The following is a 27,025-nucleotide window of genomic DNA, read 5'->3' as shown; positions in this document are numbered from 1 at the left end:
TCCCATCAACCCCCAGGCAGCATAGCCACTGGTCAGGGACGATGGGCATCCAGAGGGCCACAGATTTTTCCCTGCTTCAGGGAAGTGGCCTGCGCTTTGTTGCTTTGCCAAGCAGGAGGGAAGGGTGGCGTCATCCTGGCACAGTGTTCCTTTCTCAGTCCCAGGCCAGCATTCGCACCTTGGCCCAGGACCTGGGGCGACATTCCTGACGCGCCTGAGCCGCAGCCGTGGCCACAGCCCCAGACATGTTCAGGCAAGGGCTGGGCCCTGCCGGCTGGCGTTGATTTTCTCCCCGGTGGGCGGGAAGGTGTTGTCTGCCTCCCAGGTTTTCTGGATCAGCTTTTTTGGGGGATCCCAGGGAGGCCTCTCCCCAGTTTGCTGCATGAGACCGCAGTGCATACACAGTAGCCAGGGAGGTGGTGGTGGGAGTTTCAAACCTGTGCCATTGAGGACCCTGCCAATTCCACACTCCGGAGTCCATTCCAGGACATTCTTTGCTGGTTGCTTAACAGGATAGGTGCCAAGCAAACCGCACCCTTTCCCCTGGAAGCTGTGGTTCCTGATCTCAGAACGCAGGGAGGCTGGCTGCCATTCTGCGAGGAAGGAGGGTAAACAGCACTCTGCACCACCTCAGAGGCACTTTTCTCTTCTCATTATCCCTCCCCCCCCCCCCCCCGACATAGAAACCAGTTCTGCTGCTGAGTAGGGTGGGTTGTCCCCCCACCTTTCAGGATGAAGCCTGCTCCTAGTTCTGTTTGGGGAATGGATGGAGAGTGGGGAGATAAAAGACAACCTCTAGCTTTATTCCAGATGTTCACCACCTGGCAACAATTATTTCCTAAACTGTAGAGTTTGCCAGGGGCCGAGGGGGGCCTTCTCGCTCCAGCCTGGAAATTGTTGCCCTGTAAACCTGACTCTCCTTCCACTTCCCAGATGTCCAGTGGCTGCTGATGGCATGGCCCTCTGCCCATGCTCAGAGGCTGCATCCCCGCTGGATTTCTCCACATACTGAGAGCTGCAAAGTTGTGGCATTCAAAGGCAGCTTTTAAACCTTTGCAGATAAGGTGCGCTCAGAGGGCCTTTCTCTCCGGTATACAACTTCCCCTATTTCCACAGAATTAAAAATATTATTGATGTTTTTAACATCAGCCTCACGCCACACCCTCTCTCATTCACAAGTGAGTCCCAAGGACAAAGCCCCAGGGAAATGCTGAGGCTAAGGCACTCTGCCCATGCCCACGGGCCTGTCCCTGTGATTTTTGACTCTGCACAGAATTCAAAACAGCCTTGGCACAAATGTAATATTTTATATGGGGGAGGAGGAGGAAGGAAGGAAAAGTGTGCGTTTGAAAGGGAGGGGGGGTTATCCAGATGTTCTGCGAGAGAGCGTCGCCTTTCTTTAAAAAGGGGCGGGGCGTAGTGGCCGGACACGGACACGCCTCCCCCGCCTGTAATCGAAAGCAAAGGGCGCGCCAGGAAAGGGACCCCCAATAGATGGAGAGACGCGTCGGGCGCGCAGCGTGGGGAGCCCGTGGGAAAGATCGGGCGCGCGCGGCGTGCAGGGAGCGCGCGAGGGGGGCGGTCCCGGGGCCGGAGGCGCGCAAGGAGGAGGGAAGGAGGAGCCTTGGCGGCGCTGGGGGCTCCGGCGAAGAGGAGGAGGAGGAGGACGGCGGCGGCGGCTCCGATCGCCTTTGGATCTCTTTCTCGCCCTCGCTCTCCGTTCCGGCGGCTTTGCCTGTCGTGCACGGTCGCGCCTGGCGCTGCGCTGCCCCGGCCGGCGGGATGGCCGCGCTCCTGCTGCCGCCGCCGCCTGCCCCGCCGCTCCTGCTGCTCCTCCCGCTGCTCTGCTTGCTGTGCTACGGCCCCGCCGGCAGCCTCGGCAACCGGCACGCGGTGCATTGGAACAGCTCCAACCCGCAGTGAGTACCGGACCCTGTGGTTTGGGGGGTGAGAGTGGGGTAGCGGGATAGGGAGAGAGGGATGGGGGGGTGTTTTTTGTGTGTTTTTTTTTTAAAAAGGGGGGTTGCTCAAGGAGAAAAGAGATCGGGCTCCGTTTGCGCCTGTATATCCCTGGACCCACGGAATTTGCACCGGCGCGGGAGGCGAAGGTGGGTGTTAGGCAGAGGGGTCGGCGGGTGAGGTGGGAGAGGGCGCGCGTGCACTGCATAAGGGGGGGGAGTGGGTGTCTGGAAGGAGGGGGTGCGCGTGCACGTGGACGGGGCGAGGGCACGTGCGCGGTGGGGATCGGGGTCCGCGCGTCGCCAGAACCTGGGGATGGGGGAGCAGAGATTTCATTGGGGGGGGGGGGAGCAGGGTTGTCTGCTTTTTGTCTGTGCGTCGGGAGAGATCCTGCAGAATATGAAGCTTCCTCTGCTCCCCCCCCCTTCTCTCCACCCTCTTTCCTTCCTAATCGCCCCCTCCCCCAGTCTGGCGGCTGTCTGGACTGGGACCCCAGTCTCTCTTCTCTCTCTCTTTCCACCCCACAACTCACCGGCACCCCCGTCTCTCCTCGCCCGTCTCCGTCCCCCCACAGTCTGTTTCCCCCCTTTAGTTTTTTGCAATTTCAGCTCTGCTCCGCTTCTTAACCCCCCCCCCGCCAAACCCCCCTAAATCCAGCCACCGTGCCCTCCATAGTGAGGTGTGTTTAGAGGGGGAGTGGGGCTGTCTGCCCTTTCCGAGCGAGTTTATTTGTTTATTTCCTTGACCGTCGGTTGTTTTTTTTAAAGGACAATCCTTAATTCAGATGTTGGGGGGGGGGGGTCCTGGATCAGACCGCGGTTGAAGGGCAACAGATCCCTGTGTGTGTGTGTGTGAGAGAGAGAGAGAGAGAGAGAGAGAGAGAGAGAGAGAAGAACGTGGTGTGTGGACAACGTGCCCTTTGCACCCCCGTGGGCACTACCAGCAGCACCCAAAACTTGGGTGGCACACACTATTTGGGGGGGGCACGCTCTGGCCGTTTTAAAATATAACCCTCCCGATCGAGATCTCCCCGTGCCTGCTGCTACCCCCAGGACTCTCGCCACAGACAGGATGCCCAACCTTGATCATGTGTGTGTGGCGTGACCTATATATCCGAGCCTAGGTGTGACTCCGTGTGCCAAACCCTCGCCAGCCCTGGCACGGGTTCCCCGGCTGTTTGTGGGGCTGAGCCGCGAGACTGACAGAGAAGACACACGCCTACCTATCTGTAGGCACGGCAGATGCGGGGGACGACGAGCGCCCTGCCCGCCTTGCATCCCCGGAGCACCCCGTGGCACGTGCCCAGGCAGTGCCGGGGCTCCTCTGGGAACTGGGCGAGGTCCCCCCCCTCCTCTTCTCCTTCTTCCTCCTGCTTCTAACTGGCTGCTGCTTAGCGAGAGAGAGGGAAGGCTGTGGGGTGTTTATTGCAAAGAGAAAGGCAAAGTGCCAAGGGAGAATCTGTCTCTCTTGAACATTCATGCAGGGATTTGGAGAGAGAGAGAGAGAGAGAGAGAGAGAGAGAGAGAGTGTGTATATACAGGGATGGAAGCTGCCTGATTGATTCCTAATCATTTCTCACCACCACCACCACCCCTTTTTTAAAAATGCATCTTTTAAAACCATCCGAGGCAGGCAAGGTTCATCCTAGCGTAGCCTTCTCTGGAGTCAGAGAGAGACTTGGTGCTTCTAACTCAGTGCGGTCTACACTGGCCGGCAGCAGCTCTTTCCGGCAAGGAGATGCCAGGGATCCAACTTAGGACCACCTGCATGCAAGGACAGAGGCTCCTCCTGCTCAGCTGAGGCCTTTCAGTGTCACCTTTTCACCCTTTCCAAAGGGGCTCACCTGCCTGACCCTTCCTTTGTAAATTTGCCAGGACACCACAAAGGAAACGGGCTTGCCTGTATGTGAGTGTTTGGGAACACACACAGTGAGAAAGTGTGTAGTGTGTGTGTGTGGGGGGGGGGTTAACCCCATGTCTTTATCCCCTCAGCATCCCCAGCCCAAGGGGGGCTGACTGTGGGTAGATGCACGGTTTGAAAGCTGGAGGCATTCCTGCTCCATATTTTTTTGTTTTCCCAAGTGGGAGGGATCTGAAAGATATTTATCGCACACACCTTCTCTTGATTCTCTTTTGTTTCAGAAGGAGCATCATTTAGCCCGGCTCTATTGACCACTGGGCGCCGTGTATAGCAAGTGAGAGGGGGATTGTACACACACTCCCCCCCCCCAAGTTTGCTTAATATGAGTCAGTCTCGCAGTTAGAGCTGCTTCCACGGGCCTGGCGCTTGTATTTTGAAGTGATGCTGAAGTGTGATGGGGGGAGTATATAATTTGGCCTATCCCTCTTTATTCATTCATGTGTGGTCCACTCGAATTCCTGGTGGATTCCTGGTGGCTAGCAATGTTCCCCCCCCCTCCCCTCATGTGGCGGGAGGCTGATTAACCAACAAAGCCACCTGATTTCTTTACAGGGCCCAGGCAGGGCCTGCTGTGTGGCAGCAATCCTTGGCTGAGGAAGATATGGTTCTCGGCTTGTGTAGGACGCCTACCCTCCCTTTTTTACCGATTGAACCTCGGGATTGAACCTCCAACGAGCCGCAGCGTTGATTCCCAAGTGGCTTTGTGGATGCTCCACCGGGCATTTGGCTTGACTGGCGGCTGCTGCTGGCCCAGATCTAGAGACTTCCCCGTGAATGGAAAAGTGTTGTTTTGTAAGGTGGGACACCTTGCAGAGTCGCCGTTTCTCTGCGTGATTCCACCCCTTCACTTTTTTTATTATAAAAAAATAAATCAATGGGGGCTTTAAGTAATAATCTGGAAATTGTAATGGCCGCCGAACAGAGCCACAGGGGGCCAGATCAATGGGGGAGTTAACAGCGGCTGTGTGTTGCATCTCTAATGCTCTGCCCATGGGGTGAAGCGAAGGAAGGGACATGGCCGCCATGGGGAGACCAGGGTGGCAGCGTAAGTGGGCGGCGCCAGGCACAGGACCCTAAAAACGGGTGCTGATGTGGCTTGGGAACAGGGTGACCCACTCAGGCCAGCGCCTGCTTCCTACACCCCGGTGGCATATCCGTGCCGCTTTGTGTCTGTGGCTTCCATTTTCTCTGGGACTTGGCCGTTAACCGACGCTGGGAAGGACGGGTCGAGCCTGGAGCCCACGTGTGCCCGGCTGTCTGCAAATTTCTCTCCCTCCTGCTCCCCAGTGTCTGTCCATCCGTCCGTCCTTGGTGCGTCTGGGTCTCACGCCCTCCGTCCGTTCCCTCTCCCGCGCCTCTTTTCTGTGTGCCTCGAGGGAGGACCGTCTCCTTTGAGAATGTGTTCTGAGGCGGAAGCCCAGGCCCCATAAATTGCGCCTCTGAATTGGGTGCTGGCGGGCGCCACACAATGGCGGAGCAGTGGACGCGGGGCCCTTTGCTGGGGGGGGGGGAACCTCCCCACACACCCAGCCTCTTTCCTACGGCTAAAAAGCTTTCTAACCTGGCCTGACTTTTAGTGGTTGTGTGTATGTGTGTGTGCGCGCGTGCGGCGCAGGGGTGGGGGTGGCAGTTGAAGAGAGAGGATGGTTGCTAAGGAGCTGTATCAAGAGCTCAGGTAGATCTGTTCTGCAGAGCCTGACCCACAATGCACTGGGGCTGCCTTGGCAGCAGTGATGGCAGTGGTCACAACGGGCCTAGCTCACCTGGCTTGGCTTATTTCCCGCGAGAGCTCTGCACCCCAAACCAAACCTTTCCCCCCCTCAGTGCCGCGGACTCCTTTTTGTGGCCTAGCCATTCAGTGGTTGCCTTTGCCGGGGTGTCGGGGAAAGGCTTCGGTTCGGCTCCCTTTCCCTTTGGTCTTGACTTTACCTCCCCACTAACTGCGCCATGGGTGCTAGACCCCCACCTTTTGTGGTGAGCCGAGGCGTGTTGTTGGGGGGGGGCGGGGGGTCCCTGCCGCAGAGCCGAGTTGCCGGCGCGTCGGGGATATTTATGGCGGAGCAGTGCGGCAGTGTTGGTTTCACTGCAGCCGCACGCGCGGTACATAGCCTTGCGTGCCGGGATTTTGGGGATAAATTATCGGCGGAATTGGTCCTGGTGGGGCCCCGGTCACCGGGTGTTTAGACAAGCCATAAACAAACCCCTGTGAGACACCTGTCATTGGGATGAGGTTGTTCCGGAGACATTTTGACCTGACAGCATCGAAAGCTGTTCCTGCGGCCTTAGGGTGCTAGGCTATGAGAACGAGCGCAGTAGCCCTTCTTGGGATGGAGACGAGATGATGTCCCATTTCTTCCACCTCTGGGAAGCTGCCTTCTTTCCCCCATTCCCCTGGAGAGACATTAGGGAGCATGTCTTCCCCTCCGTACAAAGCTTGTTTGTGTTTATGAATATCCACTTTTCCTCTCATTCCAACTGCTGCTGAAGCAGGTTGCTCTTATCCAGGATCTGAGAGGGAATGAGTTTTTTGACATCTGCCCCTGTCCCCCACCCCCAAACCCATTTCATCAATGCGGCGTCTCTCTCTCTCTCTCTCTCTCTCTCTCTCTCTCTCTCTCTCTCTCTCTCTCTCTCACACACACACACACACACAGAGAGAGAGAGAGAATGTGCCCCACTGGTCTATTTCTGCCTGCTTTGACTTATCTGTGCCACTCTCCTCAGGACCACATTTCCTGTAAACCCACAACGAGATGGAGGTTTGCTATTGGTTTTTGGGGCTCCAAGATTGCTTCATCGCTAGGCCTTTGCTCCATCACCTGTCCCATCACCTTTCAGTAACTGGCATGGCCTTAGTGGATTACCCCTAGGCCAGAGAAACGCTTTGCATTTCTGGGAGTTTGCAGGTTTCATATATATATATATATATATATATATATATGTATGTATGGCTGCAGAGTTCCAAAAGAGCCATGGTTCTTACATTTTTCTAGGCACTTGGGTGAACTGCAGCCTGGGATGTTCCCAGATCGGACATCAACACTACATGATCCTCTCCTCCAAATATTGTATTAGAGATGAAACTGATGCCACCTGCCTGAGTTTGGTCTCCCATCCCTTTTATTTTTAAGTCTTTCATGCCTGCTCCGAGATTATGGTGGCGGTTGTTGTTGTTGTTGTTGTTGTCCTCAGACTCCCTGCAGAATATGTGTCCTCCGCTCCCCAAAAATCTCTGTGGTCCACGCCCCTCTTCCTTTTTAAGCAGGCCCCTGTGTCACACTGGTGTGTATCTGCATGTGTGTGTTTTTCCGGACAAGGGCAGATGTGACTGGTGTGCTGATGAGCTGCCGAGCTGCTGATTGGTCCAGGATGGGCGGAGGAAAGGTTGGGAGGTGGTCTTCTTTAGAGGGTCCTGCGTACAAAAGCTCCACACATCTCTCAGTCTTATCTCTCAGTCTTCCTGCCCCTTTTAAAATAGAGAGCCAACTGGGGTCGGTTGGGGAATAGCTTGAATTAGGAAACCTTTAAACTTCTTACCATTTTCTTTTTAAAAGACAGGCTGGCATGTTATTCATGGAATGTTTCTAGTCCTCATGCTCTGCAAGCAGGGAACAGTGTTAGAAACATCAATAGCATGTGGGTTGGAACACCGGCATTATCTTAACAGGAGGGAGAAGAATACCAACTTAAATTTTGCCACATTTTAGTGGATAGACATCTGAGTCAGATTGTGTGTGTGTGTGTGTACATACTCCAAGATTCTTTATGTGGTGGTTAAATCTGTGTTTTGCAGCCCTGTTGAGCCAAAGGTGGGGAATCTGTGCCCCACCAGATGTGTTCGGACTACAACTCCCATCATCCATAGCCACTGGCTGTGCTGGACTGGGCTGATGGGAATTGGAAAGCCACTGATTCCCCAACTTTGGCGCAGAGGGATTTTTTTGGGGGGGAGGGATATTGCTAGGTCACATTCACAGGTTCCTCAACACATAAACTGCGGAAGGATTGTTGCAAGCTGTATTCTCGCATGTGGGTTCACATGGCTTGTGAATGTGTGGTGTGTGTTGAGCATTTCAGACCCCATCCATTTAAAGCACTCTGATACCCCTGCGCCCCCCCCCCCCCCGAGAATCGTGCAAACTGTAGTCTCAGGGCTCTGAGAGTTGTTAGGAGGCACAGAGCTACAATTCCCGCAGGTCCCTGGGAAGAAAAATGGGTTGTTATACCACTCTGGGAACTTTAGCACTGTGTGGATGAGGGCTGTATAGCTCAGTGGCAGGGTACCTACTTTAGTGAGGAAGGTCCCAAGTTCAATCTGTGGCGTCTCCAAGTAGCCTTGCCTATCTCATGGGCTTGTGGTGGACTGAGTCCAGCAGGGTAGGAACTCTTTGGCCCTCTGTATGTTGCTGGACTCGAACTCCCACCCGTCCCACCAAACGTTGCGCTTGCCCAGTGGTGATGGGAGTTGCAGTTCAGCAACATATGGAGGACCAAATGTTCCCCTTCTCTGAGCTGCAGGCTCATACATGGCCATTTTCCTGGTGGCAACTTGGAATCCCTTCCAAGCGATGATGCAGAGAAGCTACACAAAAGCCGGTTGTCTCCCTTTCAGACCCGCGATTATTTTTACATAAAGTTGGGCAGCCAGACCAGCTAGGAAAGGAGATATTGTGGACTAGGAACTTGTGTGGACGTGCTGGTGAAGCTGGGCTTATAACCCCATGTGCACACCGTGAGGAGGAGCTCCCCGGAGGAAGGGCAGGATTCAAATGTGATGCATATCTCAAACCTACAAAGCCTGTGTATGCGATCATGGCACTCAACACGCCGCAGCAAGGTTGGGCAAGCTGTGGCCCAGCTAGCCTGGCCATTGCTCAAGGAAAATGGCCAGTAGCCAGGGACAATGGGAGCTGGAGTCCAGCAACGTGGTTTCTCAATGCTGGGATAGCTCAGTCGGTAGAGCATGAGACTCTTTATCTTGGGCAGAAGATTCCTGCATTGCAGGGGTTTGGACCAGATGACCCCCCCCCCCCCCGTGGTCCCTTCCAATTCTACAATTCTATGATTCTGTAAAATGGCTCAGGACCGCCTCTCCTCATATAAACCAACCCAGACCCAGAGATCATCCTCTGAGGCCCTTCTTCATGTGCCTCCTCCATGAGAGGTCTGGAGGGCGGCAACACGAGAACGGGCCTTTCCTGTGGTGGCTCCCCGTTTGTGGAATGTTCTCCCCAGAAAGGTTTGTCTGGTGCCTCCATTATACACCTTTAGGTGCCAGGCGAAAACGTTCTTCTTTACCAGGCCTTTGGTTGATTCTATGGCCTTTTAAATGTGTTTGTGGGATGGGGGGTTATTGTTTTGTTTTTGTTTTAACTATATATTTTATGGTTTTTATCCTGTATTCTTATCGTTGTGAACTACCCTGAGATCTTCGCCCTGATTGCTTCTCGGCCTTTTTGGCTTAGATCAAGGCCTATCATGCCCAACATCCTATTTCCATAGCAGACGACCGCTGCAGTGTTTGAAATTAGCCAGGTGCCAGGCGCATTTTGCCGCTGGCGTGGGTCCAATTGCAACCACGTGGAGATCTCTGGATGCCAGGTTGGCGACTAGGGAAAACCAAATGTCATTTAGAAAAGAAGGATCTGCAATGTTTCCCTTGAAGCTTGAATTTGATTTATCCTGGATTGTTTTATTTGATGTTTTAATGTGTCGTAAACCACTTATGAGAGTTGTTCTCTAAAATGTAAAGCTGTAGAAATGAAATGAATAAGAATAATAGTAAGTCCAATTGCAAAAAAAAACCCCAGCATCTAGACATTTTGTTGTGGCCACTTTGACCTGGGTTTAAGGTGCCATTTGGCGCTTAGTTTATATACCTGAATTTCTAACACTGCCAACCAGATGGTTATGGGGAAACCTACAAGCAGGACTTTGAGCACCCCAGTGCTCTCTGCAACAGCAGACTAGGGCTGGGCGATACCAGTTTTTCCAACACTGCAGTATATCACCAGCCAAACATCTGCCGATATACCGTGGTGTTGAAAACACAAGCTGCATTGGCCTCAGCCTGAAAGGGGCCAGGTGAAATTGCCACTGCTCTCAGCATCCCCGGTGCCCCCTCTGCTCGTGGTGGGTGCCAGTGCTGGGCTGGGGGATCCTTTAAACTGTTCGAAGGGCAGTGGCAACCGCACACTCCTCAGCTGAGCATTTAAAAGATACAGAAGGAGGAACAAGCTGTACTGGTGCCTCGCCGATGTAGCATTTTTCTCCCTGTGCACAGTTGTGAGGGCAGAGTGGGATGGCGGTTTCACTCAGCGGTATATCACTGGTAAAACCGCCATCGCTCCCGAGTCCCTCTGTTACAACTCCTGAGTCCCTCTGCTAGTAACGCTCGCTGGAGGAAGTCGCTAGCAGAGGGACTTAGCAGCGGTGGCCGTTTCACCAGCGGTATACTGCTGAGTGAAGCCGAGATCACGGTCTGCTCCTCATACCGGTCCTGGGTGATATATTGATATATATCGCCCAGGCCTACAGCAGACACAGCCTTCGTATCTCGTAGCCATTAATCCAGTCCGGACTCCTGTTCTTAAAAGGCGCCCAGCCAGATGCACCAGTAGGAAGCGCCCAGCTGAACCTGAGCACAGCAGCATCAACTCTCCCCACCTGCGATTCCTAGCAATTGGCATTCAGGGGCGCATTGTCTCCGGCAGTCGGTGTAGGAACATAGCCATGGATAACCCTGTCCTCTAGGAACTAAGCCAGCATCCCTGCTGCATTGAGGGTGTGTGGGGGTGGCTTCTGCCCCAAGTCCTTCCCTGACAGCATCGCTGCTCAGGATCCTGGGAAATGGGATGCTGGGCTTGGCGGGCCAGTGGCCCAACCCAGCACAGCTCTCTTCGCTAAATGCTAAAGCACATTTGCTCCTAAGAGCATCTTCTTCTATGTACCGGCGCATCCAGCGATGTAACACACAGAATGCCAGAAAAAGCCAGTCTTAATCAGACTGCTGGTCCCATGGGATTGCGGTTATTTATTTTGTGTAGATGATCCTTTTCCCTGTTGCTAGGGACACGCTTTTCTTTTTTCTTTTTAAGGTCTTGTTCTCATTGAGGTGATGAGCATGTGCCTTCTCTGTACTGCTTCCAGACCTCCGGTGAGCGTCCACATGACTGGATGCTGCTCTGTGCCAGCCGCAACAAACAAACATTCCCTGCACGTAGAAAACTAGGGAGACAGGTTGTAGCCTTGCTTCTCCTTGAGAAGCTAGCTTTCTCTGTGAAGGGAATGGTTTCTGATGGAGGATAATTTCCATCGGGTAAATCTCCACATGCATTCTGGGTTCACCCCATCCCTGGTATAATGCAAAAGCTTCTTCAAAACAAAACAAAACCAAAAAAAACCAGCCAACCGATCGTGCTTCTTGTGAATGTGGTCTCCCGATTTTGGGATGATTCAACAGATGAGCTGATTCTAACATTAGGGGCAGAGGTAGAAGGGGTTGTCAGGCTACTGCAGGCCAGGATGGTTTTGTGGTGGTGAGGAGGGTTGCCATGAAGGATCTTTCAGAAAATCCCTTTCTGCTGCGCCTTCTAAGATGTTCCACACCCAGGAGAGTTTTGCTCCTTGCTCTCGCCTCCACCCGCCCGTCCATCGCTCTTAGGGCCACTTTCAAACATGATTGCCTTCTCTCCAGCGCTGTTAAAAAGCTTTCACCATGTCAATGCTCCATGTGGAATCAGCGATATCAGGCATCAGTGCATGAATTATTGGCAGGGGGCTGATGTACAGGAGGGTGCCGTAATGAAACAGGGGAAATAGGAAGCTGCCCTGGGCTTGAGTGATTTTGACTCCTCCAGCCTGGTTTGGTGAGCTCTGACTGAATGCTGCTCTACAGGATCCTAAGCAGCAAAGGATCTCCCCTGCCCCTTCTGCCTGATCCTTTCAACTTGGGTGGTGGGGGACCTATGGTCCTCTGAATGCTGCTGCACTATAACTCCTACCACCCCTGGCTGTTGACCGTGCAGAGTCGGCTGGGAGTTGTAGTTCAGCAACATCTGGGGGGCACTGGTTGCCTCACACCTGTTTTTGCTGAGGATGAAGCCAGGGAACCGAGCAGGGGATGCAGCCAAGCTGTTGCCCCTCCCCTAGCTAGCAGGACCAGTGGTCAAGGATGATGGGAATTGTAGTCCCAGAAGCGCTATTTTTGGGGGGGGCTGCAATGTGAAATTGCGCAAGATCACAGCAACCAAAATGGCTGCCGTGTTCCCGCAATAAAAAAACAGGAAGATGGCGCCCGATAGATGGCGTCCCAGATTTTGGCTTCAAAGTGTTAGAGGGTATTAGCATGGGATCACTTGGAGTTCGACTTATGACCTTTGGTCTACAAGCATGACATTGTTGAAAGGCATCAGTTGTGTGGAGCAATGGCGGATAGAAGTTGCCAAGGAGAGTGGTCTTTTGATAAATTTCCTCCTGGCCCATTTGCTATGAGGCTTAACACACACCCACACCCCGAGTTTAAGAAGTGAAACTTTGTGTAAAAACCATTGACACGAAGTCTTGTAGCACCTTAAACCCAGGCAAATTTATTATGGCATTGGTTTTCATGGGCTAGAGTTTGCCTCATAACACGGTTCACCCTCTGGAAAAACTGTGTAGGTTTAATTGGTTTCTGTGATGTTTTGGCTCTGGGCTCAATCCATACACCATGGATTAAAATGTGGTCAGGGGTATATCCCATGGGAATCTTTGACTGGTAGAAAACTTTCCCGAATGGGATTTCACTCCACTGCCAAAAATATATATATATATTTTCCTGTGCTAATTTTTTCTGGAATTTTTTTCCTGCGGAATTTTCCCCCCTTTTTCATAACATCATTAGTAACAAACGATGATAGCCAATGCCCTATTACATGGCGGCTGGCAGTTTCAAAAGTTTTCAGCTTTTCTTTGCTAAATACAAATAAAATAAACCTGCAAGATTAGATCACAAGGGCATCGCTGAATTTCCCAATGCGAAACCTTCTGGTGGAAATGACCTTATGGGAATTAGCCTAACGTGGATGAGAAAATTCTCCAGAAAAATGTCTGTGGTTAATTTTCTCCCCGTAAAATCCACATCACAGTGTTGCAGGGATCTTAATTACAACCCTGCCTGTCTCTGTTCACACACGCACGCACACACACACACACACTTCCTTTCTATTGGCACATCCCTGCTCTGCTTTCACCATCCTATTTAACATCTCCTGTGATTCTTCTCTGGGCGCGCCTGACTCTTCCTAAACCTTTCACAAGAGCAGGGTGGGGAGTGAGGAAGAGCTGGCTGGCTGGGCGTGTGCTGATCTGTCAGCGGCTGCGTGGGTAGCATTCCTGAAAGGAGAGATGCTTCTTTCTTCTGCCTTCCCACCCACCCTGACCCGTGTCACGGCAGGACCATGGCAGGTGGTGAAGGCCAGAGGCCCATCTCGTCCAGAATTCTGCAAGCAGGATTGGATTTTTTTCTCCCACTCTCTCGTAACACTCAACTCCCGATACCCGCAATCATGCGGCCTATTGCTCCCCTTTTCTCTAAACTTAAAAAAAAATCTCCCCAAATGCACCAGCCTTTCCTCAGACAAGAGTCGTTCCATCCACTGGTTCATTTTGGTTGCCCTTGTCTGAACCTTTCCCACAGTATCCTAGCTGTTCCCAACTATTCCTCATAGGATTTGCTTTCCAGATCCTCTCCGTCAACCGGTCTTCCATTTCCGAACACACGCCCCTTCATCAACAGTCACCCTCCTTGGAGTGCCGTAGACAGCATTCTGGAAGCGACAGTCTCAGCTTCCTTACAGGGCTTGTAATTCTCCACTGGATCCTAATTTCACCCAGTGCAAAAAGATGGGGAAGAATTACCCTCCTTTTGTGTCTCTGCAAGAGCCTCTGCTCTGGGCTGGCTTGTTCCAGAGGTGCAACAGGCAGCCTCGCCTGAGGGCATTTCCTTCTGCTTGCCATCCTGTTTGCAGCCAAAGTGGAGTCTAGTTGGAAGGAAGCTGCCTCTTATTCTAGGGGTAGGTCCGTTGGCGCTCATGGGAGCCTTTAAATAATTTTTTGGTGTGTTGCTTGCAGTGCGCTAATGTGCCCCAAACGCACACTTCGGAAATCATTGCTTTGGGCTGTAGCAAAAGCAATCACTGAGAGTGTGGCGGCGTCTTAAAAAGATAAACACATTTTATTGTGGTGCGCAATTTTGTGGTGTCCGTACCATGAGGTGACGGCACGGTTACCCTCCGTTTGTGTGGAAGGGGTTTCGCGCCCCCTGACCCTTCCCAAACACGCTGCGTTTCCGCTCTCTGTTCCGCTACGGTAACCTAACTGCTCGTGACCGATCTTAAATTCAATCTTGTTCCTTTGTTTTGTGCAATGGCATCTCTGCCACGGAATGCCGAGCAAAAACCAGCCAGTTGGATCTTTTAGAGTTGCCTGGCTTTCTCTCTGCTAAGGCGCATGCCATAGAAATGATTGAAAGTGAGTTGATGGGAATCTGTGCAAAGTCCCAACCTGTCAACCTGCCTTCTGCTTCAATAACTCACAAGCGGCTTGTGCCCCAACGCTGAGCGGTCTGGAGAGAAATTGTGGCTTTCGTGAGCCCATGCACCCCTCCTGCCTGTTGTGTCTCTGTATGATTCTCTGTTCTAGGCTGCCTCATTCCCCATTTATTATTTGTTTGTTTATTAAATTTAGATTTAGATTTAGATTTATTTATTGTCATTGTCCGTATATACACAGTATACACAACAACGAAAATCAAACACCCAAAGACCGGATTTACCATACACATTTGCACATATCTCCAACACTCTCATCCTTATTAAAACATAATCTATTAAAACATAACATAATCCAGAGTGTAACATAACCTATTAAAAGCATAGCATAACCTTAAAGCCTAAAATTTGTATACCACCCCATACCCGCAGACCCTCCAAGTGCCCCTATTTTCCAGGGACAGTCCCGGATTTACAGAAGCTGCCCAAGTTTCTGATTTGATCCCAGAATGTCCCACTTTTCCTTAGGACGTCCCTATTTTCATCTGAGAAATGTTGGAAGGTATGTAGTTATGCGACCCCCAGGCCAAGGAGATAAGTAACTACACAACTTTTAGAAGACAAACGAAACTGACGTGTAAAAATGTTACATGGAAAAATACGAGAGAGACATTGCATATACCTTTGTAAAACAAGAAAATCCTTAATAAAAAATATTTTTTTTTAAAAAAAAACTTTTAGAAGACATCTGAAGGCAGCCCTGTATAGAGAATGTTTGATGTTTTATTATGTTTTCATATATGTTGCAAGCTGCCCGGAGTGGCTGGGGCAACCCAGTCAGATGGGTGTAGTATAAATTAAAAAAAAATATTATTGATGTTATTGTTAGGGAATAGGGTGTCCCTATTTTCATCAGAGAAATGTTGGAGGTTATGTACCCATAGATCTCAGGTCAGTTCACAACATAAAATCACAATATATAAATAATAAGATACATAATAAACACAAAAACACAGACAACCCAATCTTCCCTTCTTCCACAACACATTTTAAAAGGGCAACGGATGTCAATCAGCCAAAGGCCTGGTTGAAGAGGAACGTTTTCCCCTGGCGCCTAAAGGTGTATAATGAAGGCACTGGGCGAACCTCCCTGGGGAGATCATTCCACAGACAGGGAGCCAGCACAGAAAAGGCCCCGTTCTCGTGTTGCCACCCTCCAGACCTCTTGAGGAGGAGGCACACAAAGAAGGGCCTCAGAAGGTGATCCCAGGGTCCGGGTAGGATCACAAAGAGAGAAATGTGTTTAAGAAAGTGGTGTTTTAAATTACAAAACATGTTTAGAAATGCATGCAAAAAAAAAAAAAGGATTTGGGTTTTATCTCAGGTTAGTCCTACTTCAGAGCCAACCCACTGAAACGAATAGACCTTAGTCACATCCGTCAGTTTCAATGTATTTACTCTCAAGTATGACTAATGTTGACTCCAACCCCAAAACTGTATTTGAATGCTAATCTTTCTGTGGATTTTTAAAAAACTGAAAATAAAGATTGTATATGTTTCGTGCAGGCATGGAACAAAACGGACTTATGAATGAACAAATCTGAAATCGACATGGAAAGGAAATAAGCCAAGGGTTACCCAACATGCTGTTCTCCAGATATGGGTGAACTCCCAGTTCCCATCACCCCTGAACACTGGCCATGCTAGCTGGGATTGATGGGAGTTCGGAGGGCACGGTTTTGGCTCCCCTTGAAATAGGCAGATGGGTTTTATCCTTAAAATCATCCCTCCAACACATACACACCCCCTTGCTTTGCAGGGAATTGTCATGGCACAGGATCGGCTCCTCTTACTGCTTTTGCACCCAGTTAGACAACTTCTTGGAGGATAACGCCAAATTGATAGTTGCTGGCCCCTATGGCTATGTTCTCCCTCCCACGTCGGAGGCAGTGATGGGCATCTGAATACCAGTTTGCTGGGAATCACGAGTGAGGGGAGTTGCTTTTGAACTCAGGTCCTGCTTGCGGGCTTCCCATTGGGGCATCCGCATTTGGCCACTGTGAGAGCAGGATGATGGCCTGGCCTGATCCAACAGCCAGGCTGTTTGTATATCCAAACGCTTCTGAGTTAAATTTGGAGGAAGGGCTGCCCCATCATTGTTAGAAGCCAGGGGAACATGGGAACCAGCCTTATAATGAGCCAGAATCTAACCCACCAGGATTTCAGGCCAGAGGGCACCCCCAGCATTACCTGGTGTCACCAGGGATCAAACCAGCACTCTTTTCCGCTGAGGTGCGGCCCTTCCCCTCCAATGTTTGCTGACGTTGTCGCATTGCTAAATCCAATTTGCTCCACTGCTGATCTATGACCCTTCCAGACAGCAGGAAAAAGGTTGCCTTATACAGAGTCAGTCCAACTGGTCCATCGGTGTCTCCTACAAACTGACTGGCAGTAGCTTTCCATGGTTTCCCTGCCTGGAGATGCCACCAGGGACTGAACCTGGAACTTTTTGGCATTCAAGGCAGATGTGTCGCCATGGAATAAAGTTAAGGTTCTGGTCCTCATGGGACAAATGGGCTGGTTTTAATTTGGAGCTGATTTATGACTTCATTCCCAGCCCTACCCGGAGATGCCAGGGATGGAACCTGGGTCCTTCTGCATACAAAGCAGGTGCTCCCGCCAAGCTACAGGTGGGAACGGGTCTTTTCTCTCTCCGAGTCACCTGGAAGCAGCAGCTGCGTCTGGACACAAACGGAGGAGAGGTTGAGAGCTCCAGCGCTGTGTAAACAGCACCATCCCACCCATTTGTACCTGTTTAAAGAGGGATTACGCATCTGAAGCAGAAAATCCCCGGTTTTAATACCAGTTCAAGGAGCCGGGCCTTTTTTTAACAACAGGGAGGAATCGACTTGAGGGCAGCCAAGGTGGGGCTCTCATCATCATTATTATTTTTTGTGTGTGGGGAAATGGTGGTGGCTGGCGGGAGATCAGAGAGGTGCGGTTTTGACACGCCAAGCTAGTGCCAGTTGCAGCGAGCAAGGAAGAGAGCAGCACTCGATCCGGATCGGCAAGTGGGGGGGGGCCATGTGCGGAACCTTAATCCAGATTAACCCCAGGGTGGAGATTAAAGGGTATTTTTTTTTACAGTCATCTTAATCCTGTTAAGCAAAGCCCCTCTCCTCCTCCTCCTCCCCCTCCTCCTCCTCCTTTTTTCAAATTCTCCTTTCGCGCTCTCTATCTCTCTTTCTCTCTTCATACAGCCGACCCAGCCAGGCTCTGAAATCTTGAGCCAGGATCGAGAAGAATCGCACAGTTTTCTTAGAAAGACAGTAAATAAGCTTCTCCCGGGCGTGTGTTAGAGGCAGCGTTGTTAAAATATCATAGGACTGCCTCCATGCTGGCTGGGATCGAATTTGATGCCACAACGTAGGAGTAAGGCCTGGAAGTTGTTTCGGTTTTAATAATTTTTATTATTGTTATTTTGGGTTGTTGTTCTTGTTTTTTTTAATAAAAAAAGATACCCCGGAACAATAGATCAAAGACTTTTGTTAGGGCTGTCACCAGATTCCACAATATATTTCTGATGTGACTAATGTTCTTTCCTGAACAGGGTGCAATATAAAGTGATATTTTCAACCTGTTTTCTTTCTGAATTGCCCCGGGAATTGCCCCTTTCCATGCCTATCCCTGCTCATGTCTAACATTGAAGGGCCGAAGTTCGTTGCTCAATGCATAGAGTAGGTGCATTATTGTGTGCAGAAGGTCCTGGGTTAAGAACATAAGAGCCCCGCTGGATCAGGCCAGTCGCCCATCTAGTCCCAGTATCCTGTTCTCACAGTGGCCAGATAGATGTCCCAGTGGGAACCCAGCAAGCAGGACCCGAATGCAGGATCCCTCCCTCCCTGCCTCCAACTGCTCCTCTCCCCCCCCCCAATCCTGGGACCTGTAGGCTGAATATTTTTTTTGGGGGGGGGTTCCACTCTCGGAGCTACAATTCCCAGCACCCCAAAGAGACTACAGTTCCCAGCAGTCTTCCGGGAAAATCTGCCACAGCCCTGAAAGGGGTGTAAGGGTGCTTTGAATGCATGTCTTTGATGTAACCAAAGGAACTGTTTTCTTCTCGAACTCCTTGCCCGGCCGGCCCTTGTGAACATTTTCCTGCTTTCCCCCATGCCCCTTAATGTTTTGACACGGCTACCTGTGTTTGATCGGCGAGAAAGGAGCTTGAAATGACAGCCGCCCTTTCTCGCAGCCCCTCGTGGGTGATTCAAATTGATTTCAGGCAGCCAGTTTGGCATGTACCTAACCGGTTAACGCAGATCAGGGACAGGGGAGGCACACTGGACTCCCATCAGCCTTGGAACTGGAGGGACTGGGGTTCTGCATCTAGACCTAGATCCAGAAACTCAGATATATAAGCTGATTGCCAAATGGCACCTTAAACCTACGTTATGGTCGGCACAGGACAATGGCTTGGTGCCCACTCCACCAGGAAGCTCACCGGGTGACCTTGGAGTCAGTCACAGCACAGACTCTTAACCTACCTCACAGGGACGTTGTGGGGATTAACTGGGCGGACGACGACCATGTACTCCTTGGAGAAAAAGGTGTGCTGTAAATGCAATAAATAGGCTCTTCTGCTTACCTGCTTAAGAAATCTGGAGGGGCCAGCCTGATGGAGATGTCATTTGCCAAGATGGCATCCAGATATCTCCACGTGGTCGCAATTGGACCTGCGCCAGTCGCAAAACACACCTGGAGCCTGGCTAATTTCAAGCACTGCCTAGAGATCAATCACACCTCTATGCCCTTCTGGGCCAGGTTTGAGTAGTGAGGACTAGCAGCTTGGCATGTGTCTGGGCTAGACTCCATCAGCCAGCCTGGCCAGTGGTCAGGAGTGATGGCAGGAGCTGATATCTAGCAATTCCTGGGGCCCCCGAGCGTCAGCACCCCTGACCTAAATCAATTGCTGCTTTCTGCCCTTCTGGGGCAGATTTCCCCCCTCCCTCATTTTCTAATGAATATAGAACAATTATAACTGCAGTTGAAAACAAAAACATGAAAAACAGAACCATAAAATACTCACGCGGAATGAGTACTGTTTCACATGGGATGAGGCACAAAGACCCAGTCAAAGAAGAAGAAGAAACAAGAACAAAAGTTGTCCTCAAAGAAAAAGAAAGGAAGAATATTAGTGTTATTTGATTGTCAAGTTTAGTTCCAGATTTGCCAGGCTTGTGACGACGGGTGCCTTGAAAATGATGGTTCAGCTGTGTATGTAATAAAGGGATGTCAGATCGTATGAAAAGTGCCTGGAGGGTCTAGTCCTTGCTGAAATCTCAAATTTTGTGCAATTTCCTCCATTATGGCTATGTTCCAGAATGAGTGATAACAAGCGTTTGGTGTAAGATTTCAGGCTGTTTCCATTGAGTTGCAATTACTGACAGGGGTGATTAGTGAGGACTACCAGCTTAGCATTTTTTGGAGAGAAATCTCTGGGAACTGGGATTTCTATATTTTTTTTATTTATAGCTGTCTGTCTGTCTGTCTGCTTTTCTATATAATGCCTTGAGACCAGCTGTTTCTTTTGGACCAAGTTGTGAGGAGTAGCTGGAGACTTGAGTTCTGGCCTGCCTGGATAGCTCAGCTGGTTAGAGCGTGGTGCTGATAATGCTAAGGTTGCAGGTTCGATCCCCGTATGGGACAGCTGCTTATTCCCACATTGCAGGGGGTTGGACTAGATGATCCTCAGGGTCCCTTCCAACTCTACAATTCTATGGTTCTATGATTCGACACACACCCCGATGCCACCTGTGGTTTGGCTCATCTCCAGTTCCTTTGACAGCAAGTTCCCTCTGTATCCCACAAAAGTCCCCACAGTCTCTTGCCCATGTCCTGTAACCTGAGGCCCTCCAAATGTAGATGGACTCCAGCTGCCATCATGGGGGTGAAAGTTTAAAAAAATAAATGAATTGCAAATTGCTGTGGAAATGTGGAGAACTGCATTTAAGATTGGAAGAATTAAGAAAACAAAGTGAAACTGAAATGGACTGATTCATCCATCTGCCCAGGGTGGGGTGGGGGCTCTCTTTATTCCTCCACCTGTAAAAATGATGCCAACATATCCAAATATAGTCAAAACAAAATAAAATAAAAAAATTCCTTCCAGTAGCGCCTTAGAGACCAACTAAGTTTGTTCTTGGTATGAGCTTTCGTGTGCATGCACACTTCTTCAGATACCACCACCCTTCTGAGTAATACCCCTCCTCACTCTCTCACTATATATAAGAGTCTGGTGACTTCTGTTTCAGTGTATCTGAAGAAGTGTGCATGCACACGAAAGCTCATACCAAGAACAAACTTAGTCTCTAAGGTGCTACTGGAAGGAATTTTTTATTTTATTTTGTTTTGACTATGGCAGACCAACACGGCTACCTACCTGAAACTCCAAATATAGTCAGTCAATGTGGACCACAGCTCCCATTATCCCTGCTCATTGGCCATGCCGGCTGAGGCTGATGGGGAGTTGTAGTCCGAGAATAATGTTGTTGTTGTTGTTGTTGTTGTTGTTGTTGTTGATTCAATTTATATACTGCCCTTTATCTAAAGATCTCAGGGCAGTGTACACAGCGTTAGAAACTCCCATTGTTCTAGGTGCATTTTGCAACAGGGAATTTCATTAGCGGGATCAGTTTTTGAGCTCTGGCCACAGTACTTCCACATAGGAAGGCTCCTTATGGTCCAAGGTGAATTGACCCCAGACAGCTCACAGTACAGACAGCCAATGTGGACTACAACTCTCATTATCCCTGGGCATTGGCTGTGCTGATGGGAGTTGTAGTCCAAGAACATTGTTGTTTTGTTGTTGTTTATTCAGTTTATATTCAGCCCTTTATCCAAAGATTCCATACAACATTAAGAACATAATATGTGCAGCGTTGTTGAACGACAACTCCCTGCCCATTGGCCAGGCTAGCAGGGGCTGTTTTATACACCTCTGCAGGTCCATTTAATATGTGATCCCTGATTGGTTGGGATGTGTGTCAAGGTCAGGGGTTGGCAACCTGTGGCCCTTCAGATGTTGCTGGACTCCACCTCTCATCATCCTGGACCATCGGCCTTGCTGGCTGGGGCTGATGGGAGTTAGAATTCAACAACATCTGGAGGGCCACAGGTCCCTCATCCAGAGTGTCTCAGAGCAAGCAGGCCCTGCGTTCAAATTCGCACTGGCCCCTAAAGCAAGGTGAGACGCTGCGTCCTTCAAAATTCAATTTCTGCAAAAATCACACCCCCTTTTTAAATTTAATTTGAATTCTTTTGTCCTGAAAGAAGCAATAATATAATAAATATAAATTATTACTACAACTTGGGAGGAGGTGTGAAGAACCTGATTCTCAAGAGTCACATTTGGCCCTTTGGTCTTCTCTGTCTGGCCCTTGGGAGTCTCCTCAGGCCACACCCCTTCCTAGCGAGGGGTCTAGCCCTAGCATGCGGCCCCCAGAACGGCATGCGGCCCTCAGTCTGAAAAAGGATCCCCAGCCCTGATGTTGCAATAGAGATTATTCGTCCTAGCACATATTTTGTAATGGCATTATGTACCTAACCCAAGCAAGGAGCTGACGGTGGTTGCATGTGGTTCTCCCAGTATCCTCCTCACAACAACCCTGTGAGGTAGGCTGGGCTGAGAGACAACCCCGCGAGCTTCAGATTCCAAAGCCCCAGCGCGCATGCACACACACACACACACACACCAATGTAAGTTAATTGCGGGGAGGGTGGAAATTGCAAGCCTTTTAGGAGATTCTTTTCTGGGACGGGTCGGGCGGCGGAGCGTTTCCCTTCCAGTTAAGAACGAGTTCAACCCCGCTGTGAGCGTTTGCAGCGAAACGACATTGGCTCATTGCGGTCAGAGAGCGCGCCAGCCTCGTCCGCGGAGAGAGCCTTGCCTCTTTGCGTTTATGTCAGCAACACTCAAATCTACCTTGTCAGGCCGATGAAGCGTCTTTCAGAGGAATTGGTCCCCGTCCAGTAAGAGGGAACAGCTTCTGGTGGTAGCGAAGGCTGGTGGTGCGACTGGGAAGAGGAGGGTTCTGGGTAAAACCTGCGGCACTAGAACCAGGGTTACCAACAGGCTGGACTGGTAATGGGAGGTTTTTGCTGCTCAGCTGTGATGGCCGCGTCTGTGAAGAGAATTCACGGAGGACCAGGCTTCCCGGGGCTGGTAGCCGCAACGGCTAGGCTCTGTCGAAGACAGTAATACTTCTGAATGCCAGTTGCGGGAAACTGCAGGAAGAGAGAGTGTTCTTGTGGCCGAATCCTGCTTGTGGGGTTCACAGTGAGGCATATGGTGTGAGAACAGGATACAGGACTAGACGGGCCACTGTGCAGTGTTAGAAATTAGCCAGGTGCCAGGCTCATTTTGCGACTGGCGCAGGGGTCCAACTGCAACCCCGTGGAGATCTCTGGATGCCAGGTTGGTGACTTGACATCGCCATCTAGCTGGCCCTTCCAGTTTTCTTAGGCCAGTGAGTAGAAGAGCCTCTTTATTGCAATTACACCCCACCTTTCCCCCCCAAGAACTCACTCATCCCCACAACAACCCTGTGAGGTAGGTTAAGAAGCTGAAGGCCAGGCTTCCTGACTGGGTGGGGATTTGAACCCTGATCTCTTAGGTCCTAGTCAGACACTCTATAACCACTAAAGCAACCTGGCCGCCTAGAGTACTTCTGCTATGGGGCAGCACTACAAATTAAGTAGGTAAATCAATACGGAGAAAAGGGCAAATGTCCTTTAGCGAAAGATCTGAAATAGTTTCCTTGAAGCTTGCATTTGTTTTATTCTGTGTTGTTTTATTTGATGTTTTAAGGTGTTGTCAACTGCTTTGAGATTTTTTTTATTTAAAATATAAAGTAGTGTAGAAATTGGAAATAATAATAATAATGATAATAATGATAATAATGATAATAATGATAATAATAATAATAATAATAATAATAATAATAATAATAATAATAATAAATGCCATCAGGGGAAGGGAATGGCACCTAGACAGTCTGTTGTGGCGACCGCAGCCCAGGTTTAAGGTGCCATTTGGGGATCAGCTTCTATACCTGAATTTCTCATACTGCCCACTGCCCTGGCTTTTATGTTCTTGAGTGAATAGCTTAGCTTACTTGAGCTGTTTGTCTTTTGATGTGCTAGACAAGGAGTAAGCAACCTAAGGCCCATGGGCCACAAGCGGCCCATGGGGGGTTCGTTTAACCGGCCCATGAGCCGCCCGGAGCTGCCCGCTCGGCGAGTCCCTGTGCACTGCGCTAAAGCAGCATGGCGCGGGGACTCGCTTCCGTGGCACCGGAAATCATGTCTGTACAGACACAGACGCCGGAAATCACGGGCGCACGCGCTCATGCGTGCACACAATCCGGCCCACGGAGGGATCTCCACTGGAGTGAACCGGCCCAGGCGAGGTAAACTTTGCCGACCCCTGCACTGCCTATCAGTGGCTGCTAATCACGATGGCTGCAGATTTACCTCCAACTTTTGGAGACAGCAAACCTCTGAATATCCGAGGTCTCCGGTAAGGAGAGTTACAGGTAGGTAGCCGTGTTGGTCTGCCATAGTCAAAACAAAATAAAAAAAATTCCTTCAAGTAGCACCTTAGAGACCAACTAAGTTTGTTCTTGGCATGAGCTTTCGTGTGCATGTACACAAAAGCTCCTTGTGCCCTCCATCTTTCCCAGCATCAGAGTCTTTTCCAGGAAGTCTTCTCTTCTCATGAGGTGGCCAAAATATTGGAGCCTCAGCTTCAGGATCTGTCCTTCCAGTGAGCACTCAGGGCTGATTTCCTTCAGAATGGATAGGTTTGATCTTCTTGCAGTCCATGGGACTCTCAAGAGTCTCCTCCAGCACCATCATTCAAAAGCATCAATTCTTCGGTGATCAGCCTTCTTTATGGTCCAACTCTCACTTCCATATGGTTCAACTCACCTTGCCCCCTCCACACACCCTCCGCCCAGCATCTTCCCTCTTGAGATGCCCCTGCGCCAGAGCGTTTAAGCGCCCGCCCTGTGGTCCCTTCTGCTGCCGCGCCTGGTGACTGGAGACCAGTCCGCCTGCAGCAGCGGCCGGCGTTTCCACTTCAAGGCGCCTCTTATCTGCTCGAGCTCCACAGCAGCCGTGTGTTCGGAGGCCGCAAGCTGTTGAGATGGAGAACCCTTCAAAGCGGCAGCCTCTCAGCTCCTGCGGGGGCCGCTGCCTCAGACTCCTTTGTGCGCCCTAAACGGCTGGCTGGCTGGCTGCTCACTCTCTGGGCAGGTGAGAGCCATGGCCTCGCAGCTGCCACTGATGCTGGGCAGAGAGAGGTCAAAAGCCCGGGGCCTTAATCCCCATCTATGGAGGGGGCAGGCAGGCAGGCAGGCAGGGGCCATGGATGAGGGGGGATTGCAGGCAGAAAGCGAAGCCTCCAGGCTTGGATCTGTGTCTCTGGGGGGTAAAGGTGAAGCCAAGGAAGGGCCATAGTTCAGTTGGTAAGCATCTGCCTTGCAAGCAGAGGGTCCGGGTTCAATCTCTGGCATCTTCAAGTATGGTTGGGAATGTCCCCTGTCTGATACCCTGGAGAGCCACTGCCAGTATTTGAAATCAGCCAGGTGCCAGGCACATTTTGCACGTGGCTTCAACCACTTGCGACCAAGTGAAGATGCCTGGGCACCAGGAAGGCCCTGCCTGACATCTCCATCATCTGGGGATCCTTGGATCTGGACTCTTTCCACACACTAAGGCCCCATCCTGTAGAATTCTATCGATTATATTTTATCTGCACAATCGGAAAGAGATTCTGGAACCAAAATGCTTTTTTCTGTGCGGCCTGAGCAGGAGCAGTGAACAACCTTTAGTTAAACCATGTGCTTCCTGAGCATGTGCAAAATGCTTTTCCTTTCTACTCTTCCAGCTCCTGCACATGGGAGGAAGGAGGGGAATTTCAGAAGCAGGAGGGTGTTAACTTTGGGCAGGGTTTGTTCCGCAGCATTTTTCCCGTCCTTCAAAACGAAATGCCTTTCATCAGCAAAGGTGTCGACCGGTTGTTGCGCCCAGTTTTGTGGCGCTTTCTTCCTTTTCTCAGCAGGTGAAGGTGGAACTAGGTCCCCGAGGACAAGGCAGCTCCCCAAAACTTCGCTCATGACTCATGGGTGTCAAGCAAGCAGGACTTGGCTTCTGGTAACTGGGTGTCTTTGCAGAGCAAGGTGGAAAAAACGTCAACGAATGGAGTTAGGAGGAGTCCGTGCTTATGCCCGTGTGAACGAGGACAGAGCCCCAGGGCCTGACAGGAGTGCCAGTATTTGGGTGAGAAACGTTTCCACCATACCTGACATCTCCTGGCAGGGCTGGGAGAGAACCTGGCCTGAAATCCTAGAGAGCTGCCAGTCAGTGTAGACAATACTGAACTAATGTGGACAATGTTTGAAATCAGCCAGATCCCGGGCACATTTTTCACCTGGCTTTTGACCACTTGTGATCAAGTGAAGAAGCCTGGGCACCAGGATGGAGGTGCGTGCCTGGGGATCCTTGGGTCTGGACTGCTTTCACATACTAGCAACACATCCTGTAGAATTCTATCAGTTATATCTTATCCGCACAATCAAAGAGGTAAGAACAAGCCAATATAAATGTTCAGGTTGTCATCTCAACTAGCCAGATGTTTAACCGAGAATCAATCGCAGTCAGTCCGTCATTTGAAAAATAAAAGACTTGAGAGCCGTCTCGCCCAAAAATGGCAACTAGACGTTTCGTTATGGCGACTGCAACCTTGGCTTAAGGAGCCATTCGGCACCTAGCTTATATATCCGCATTTCTAACACAGTCGTCTGACCTCTGTAAAAAGCAACTTCCCATTCCCCTACTTGGGGAAGAACCAACTTGGCTGCTGGGAGGTTGCTGAAGTAGATGGGCCCTTTGGCGTGATCCAACAGGGCCGCTTTTAAGTTAGCGATTGTGCAAATGGCTTCCAGTGCGGCATCGGGTGCCTTGTGCCTTGCCGAGTGTGAATAGCTGTTCCTGCAAAGGAGACGTGTGCTGGGGGAGAGATAGGGCTGCAGCGCTTAACTGGGGGGGGGGAGGGCAGTACTGGGGTGTTGGGGTCCCTGAGCGCAGGTGGCCGGGGTGTCCAGACAGGCGTTCCCGACCTGCGGCAGGCAACCTGAGCACCGCCGGGGGTGGGCCGCGCTCTCCCTGGTGCCACACGGACCCCTTAATTGAGTTGCCAGCTGCAGATTGATCGCTTAATTAAAACTCAATTAAAAATCCCATTGATCTTGTTAGCCAAAGCGGGCAGGCTCTAGATTTACTGGGGATTTACCCGCGTGGCCGTTGTCGGGCTGACGATGGCGAGAGGGAGGAAATAGAAGAAAGTGTTTCTAGTTTGCTTCACTTGCCAGGCTGATGTTGCTTTCTGTTTCCCCCTCCCCAAAGCACAAAACTTGAGGTGTATTTGCTTGAGGAGTGAAGTCATTCCTGATGCAAACATCTCAACCTTTCCCTCTGGCTCTTCAAACATTCTGCCCCTAACATTTTCCTCTCGAAAGATTTGTTTGCTTCCCACAACAAGCCTGCGAGGTGGA

General features: G+C 50.6%; 1 protein-coding gene across 2 annotated transcripts in view; it reads left to right on the top strand.

Moving 5' to 3' along the window:
* The first annotated feature begins 1,450 nt into the window (after positions 1–1,450).
* EFNA3 (ephrin A3) overlaps positions 1,451–27,025 on the top strand; it is a 55,838-nt gene continuing 30,263 nt past the window's right edge. Inside the window, exon 1 of one of the 2 annotated variants that reach the window (XM_033174517.1) lies at positions 1,451–1,919. In XM_033174517.1, coding sequence (XP_033030408.1) covers positions 1,495–1,919 — 425 coding nt within the window. In that variant the 5' untranslated portion in view covers positions 1,451–1,494. The remainder of the gene's footprint in view (positions 1,920–27,025) is intronic. The other variant, XM_033174516.1, reaches the window with a different exon arrangement.

The sequence above is a fragment of the Lacerta agilis genome, chromosome 17 (assembly GCF_009819535.1).
Source record: "Lacerta agilis isolate rLacAgi1 chromosome 17, rLacAgi1.pri, whole genome shotgun sequence".
NCBI classification, from domain to species: Eukaryota; Metazoa; Chordata; class Lepidosauria; order Squamata; family Lacertidae; genus Lacerta; species Lacerta agilis.
Note: the sequence above shows the minus strand (reverse complement) of the source record. Positions and strands in the feature narration are given on the sequence as shown.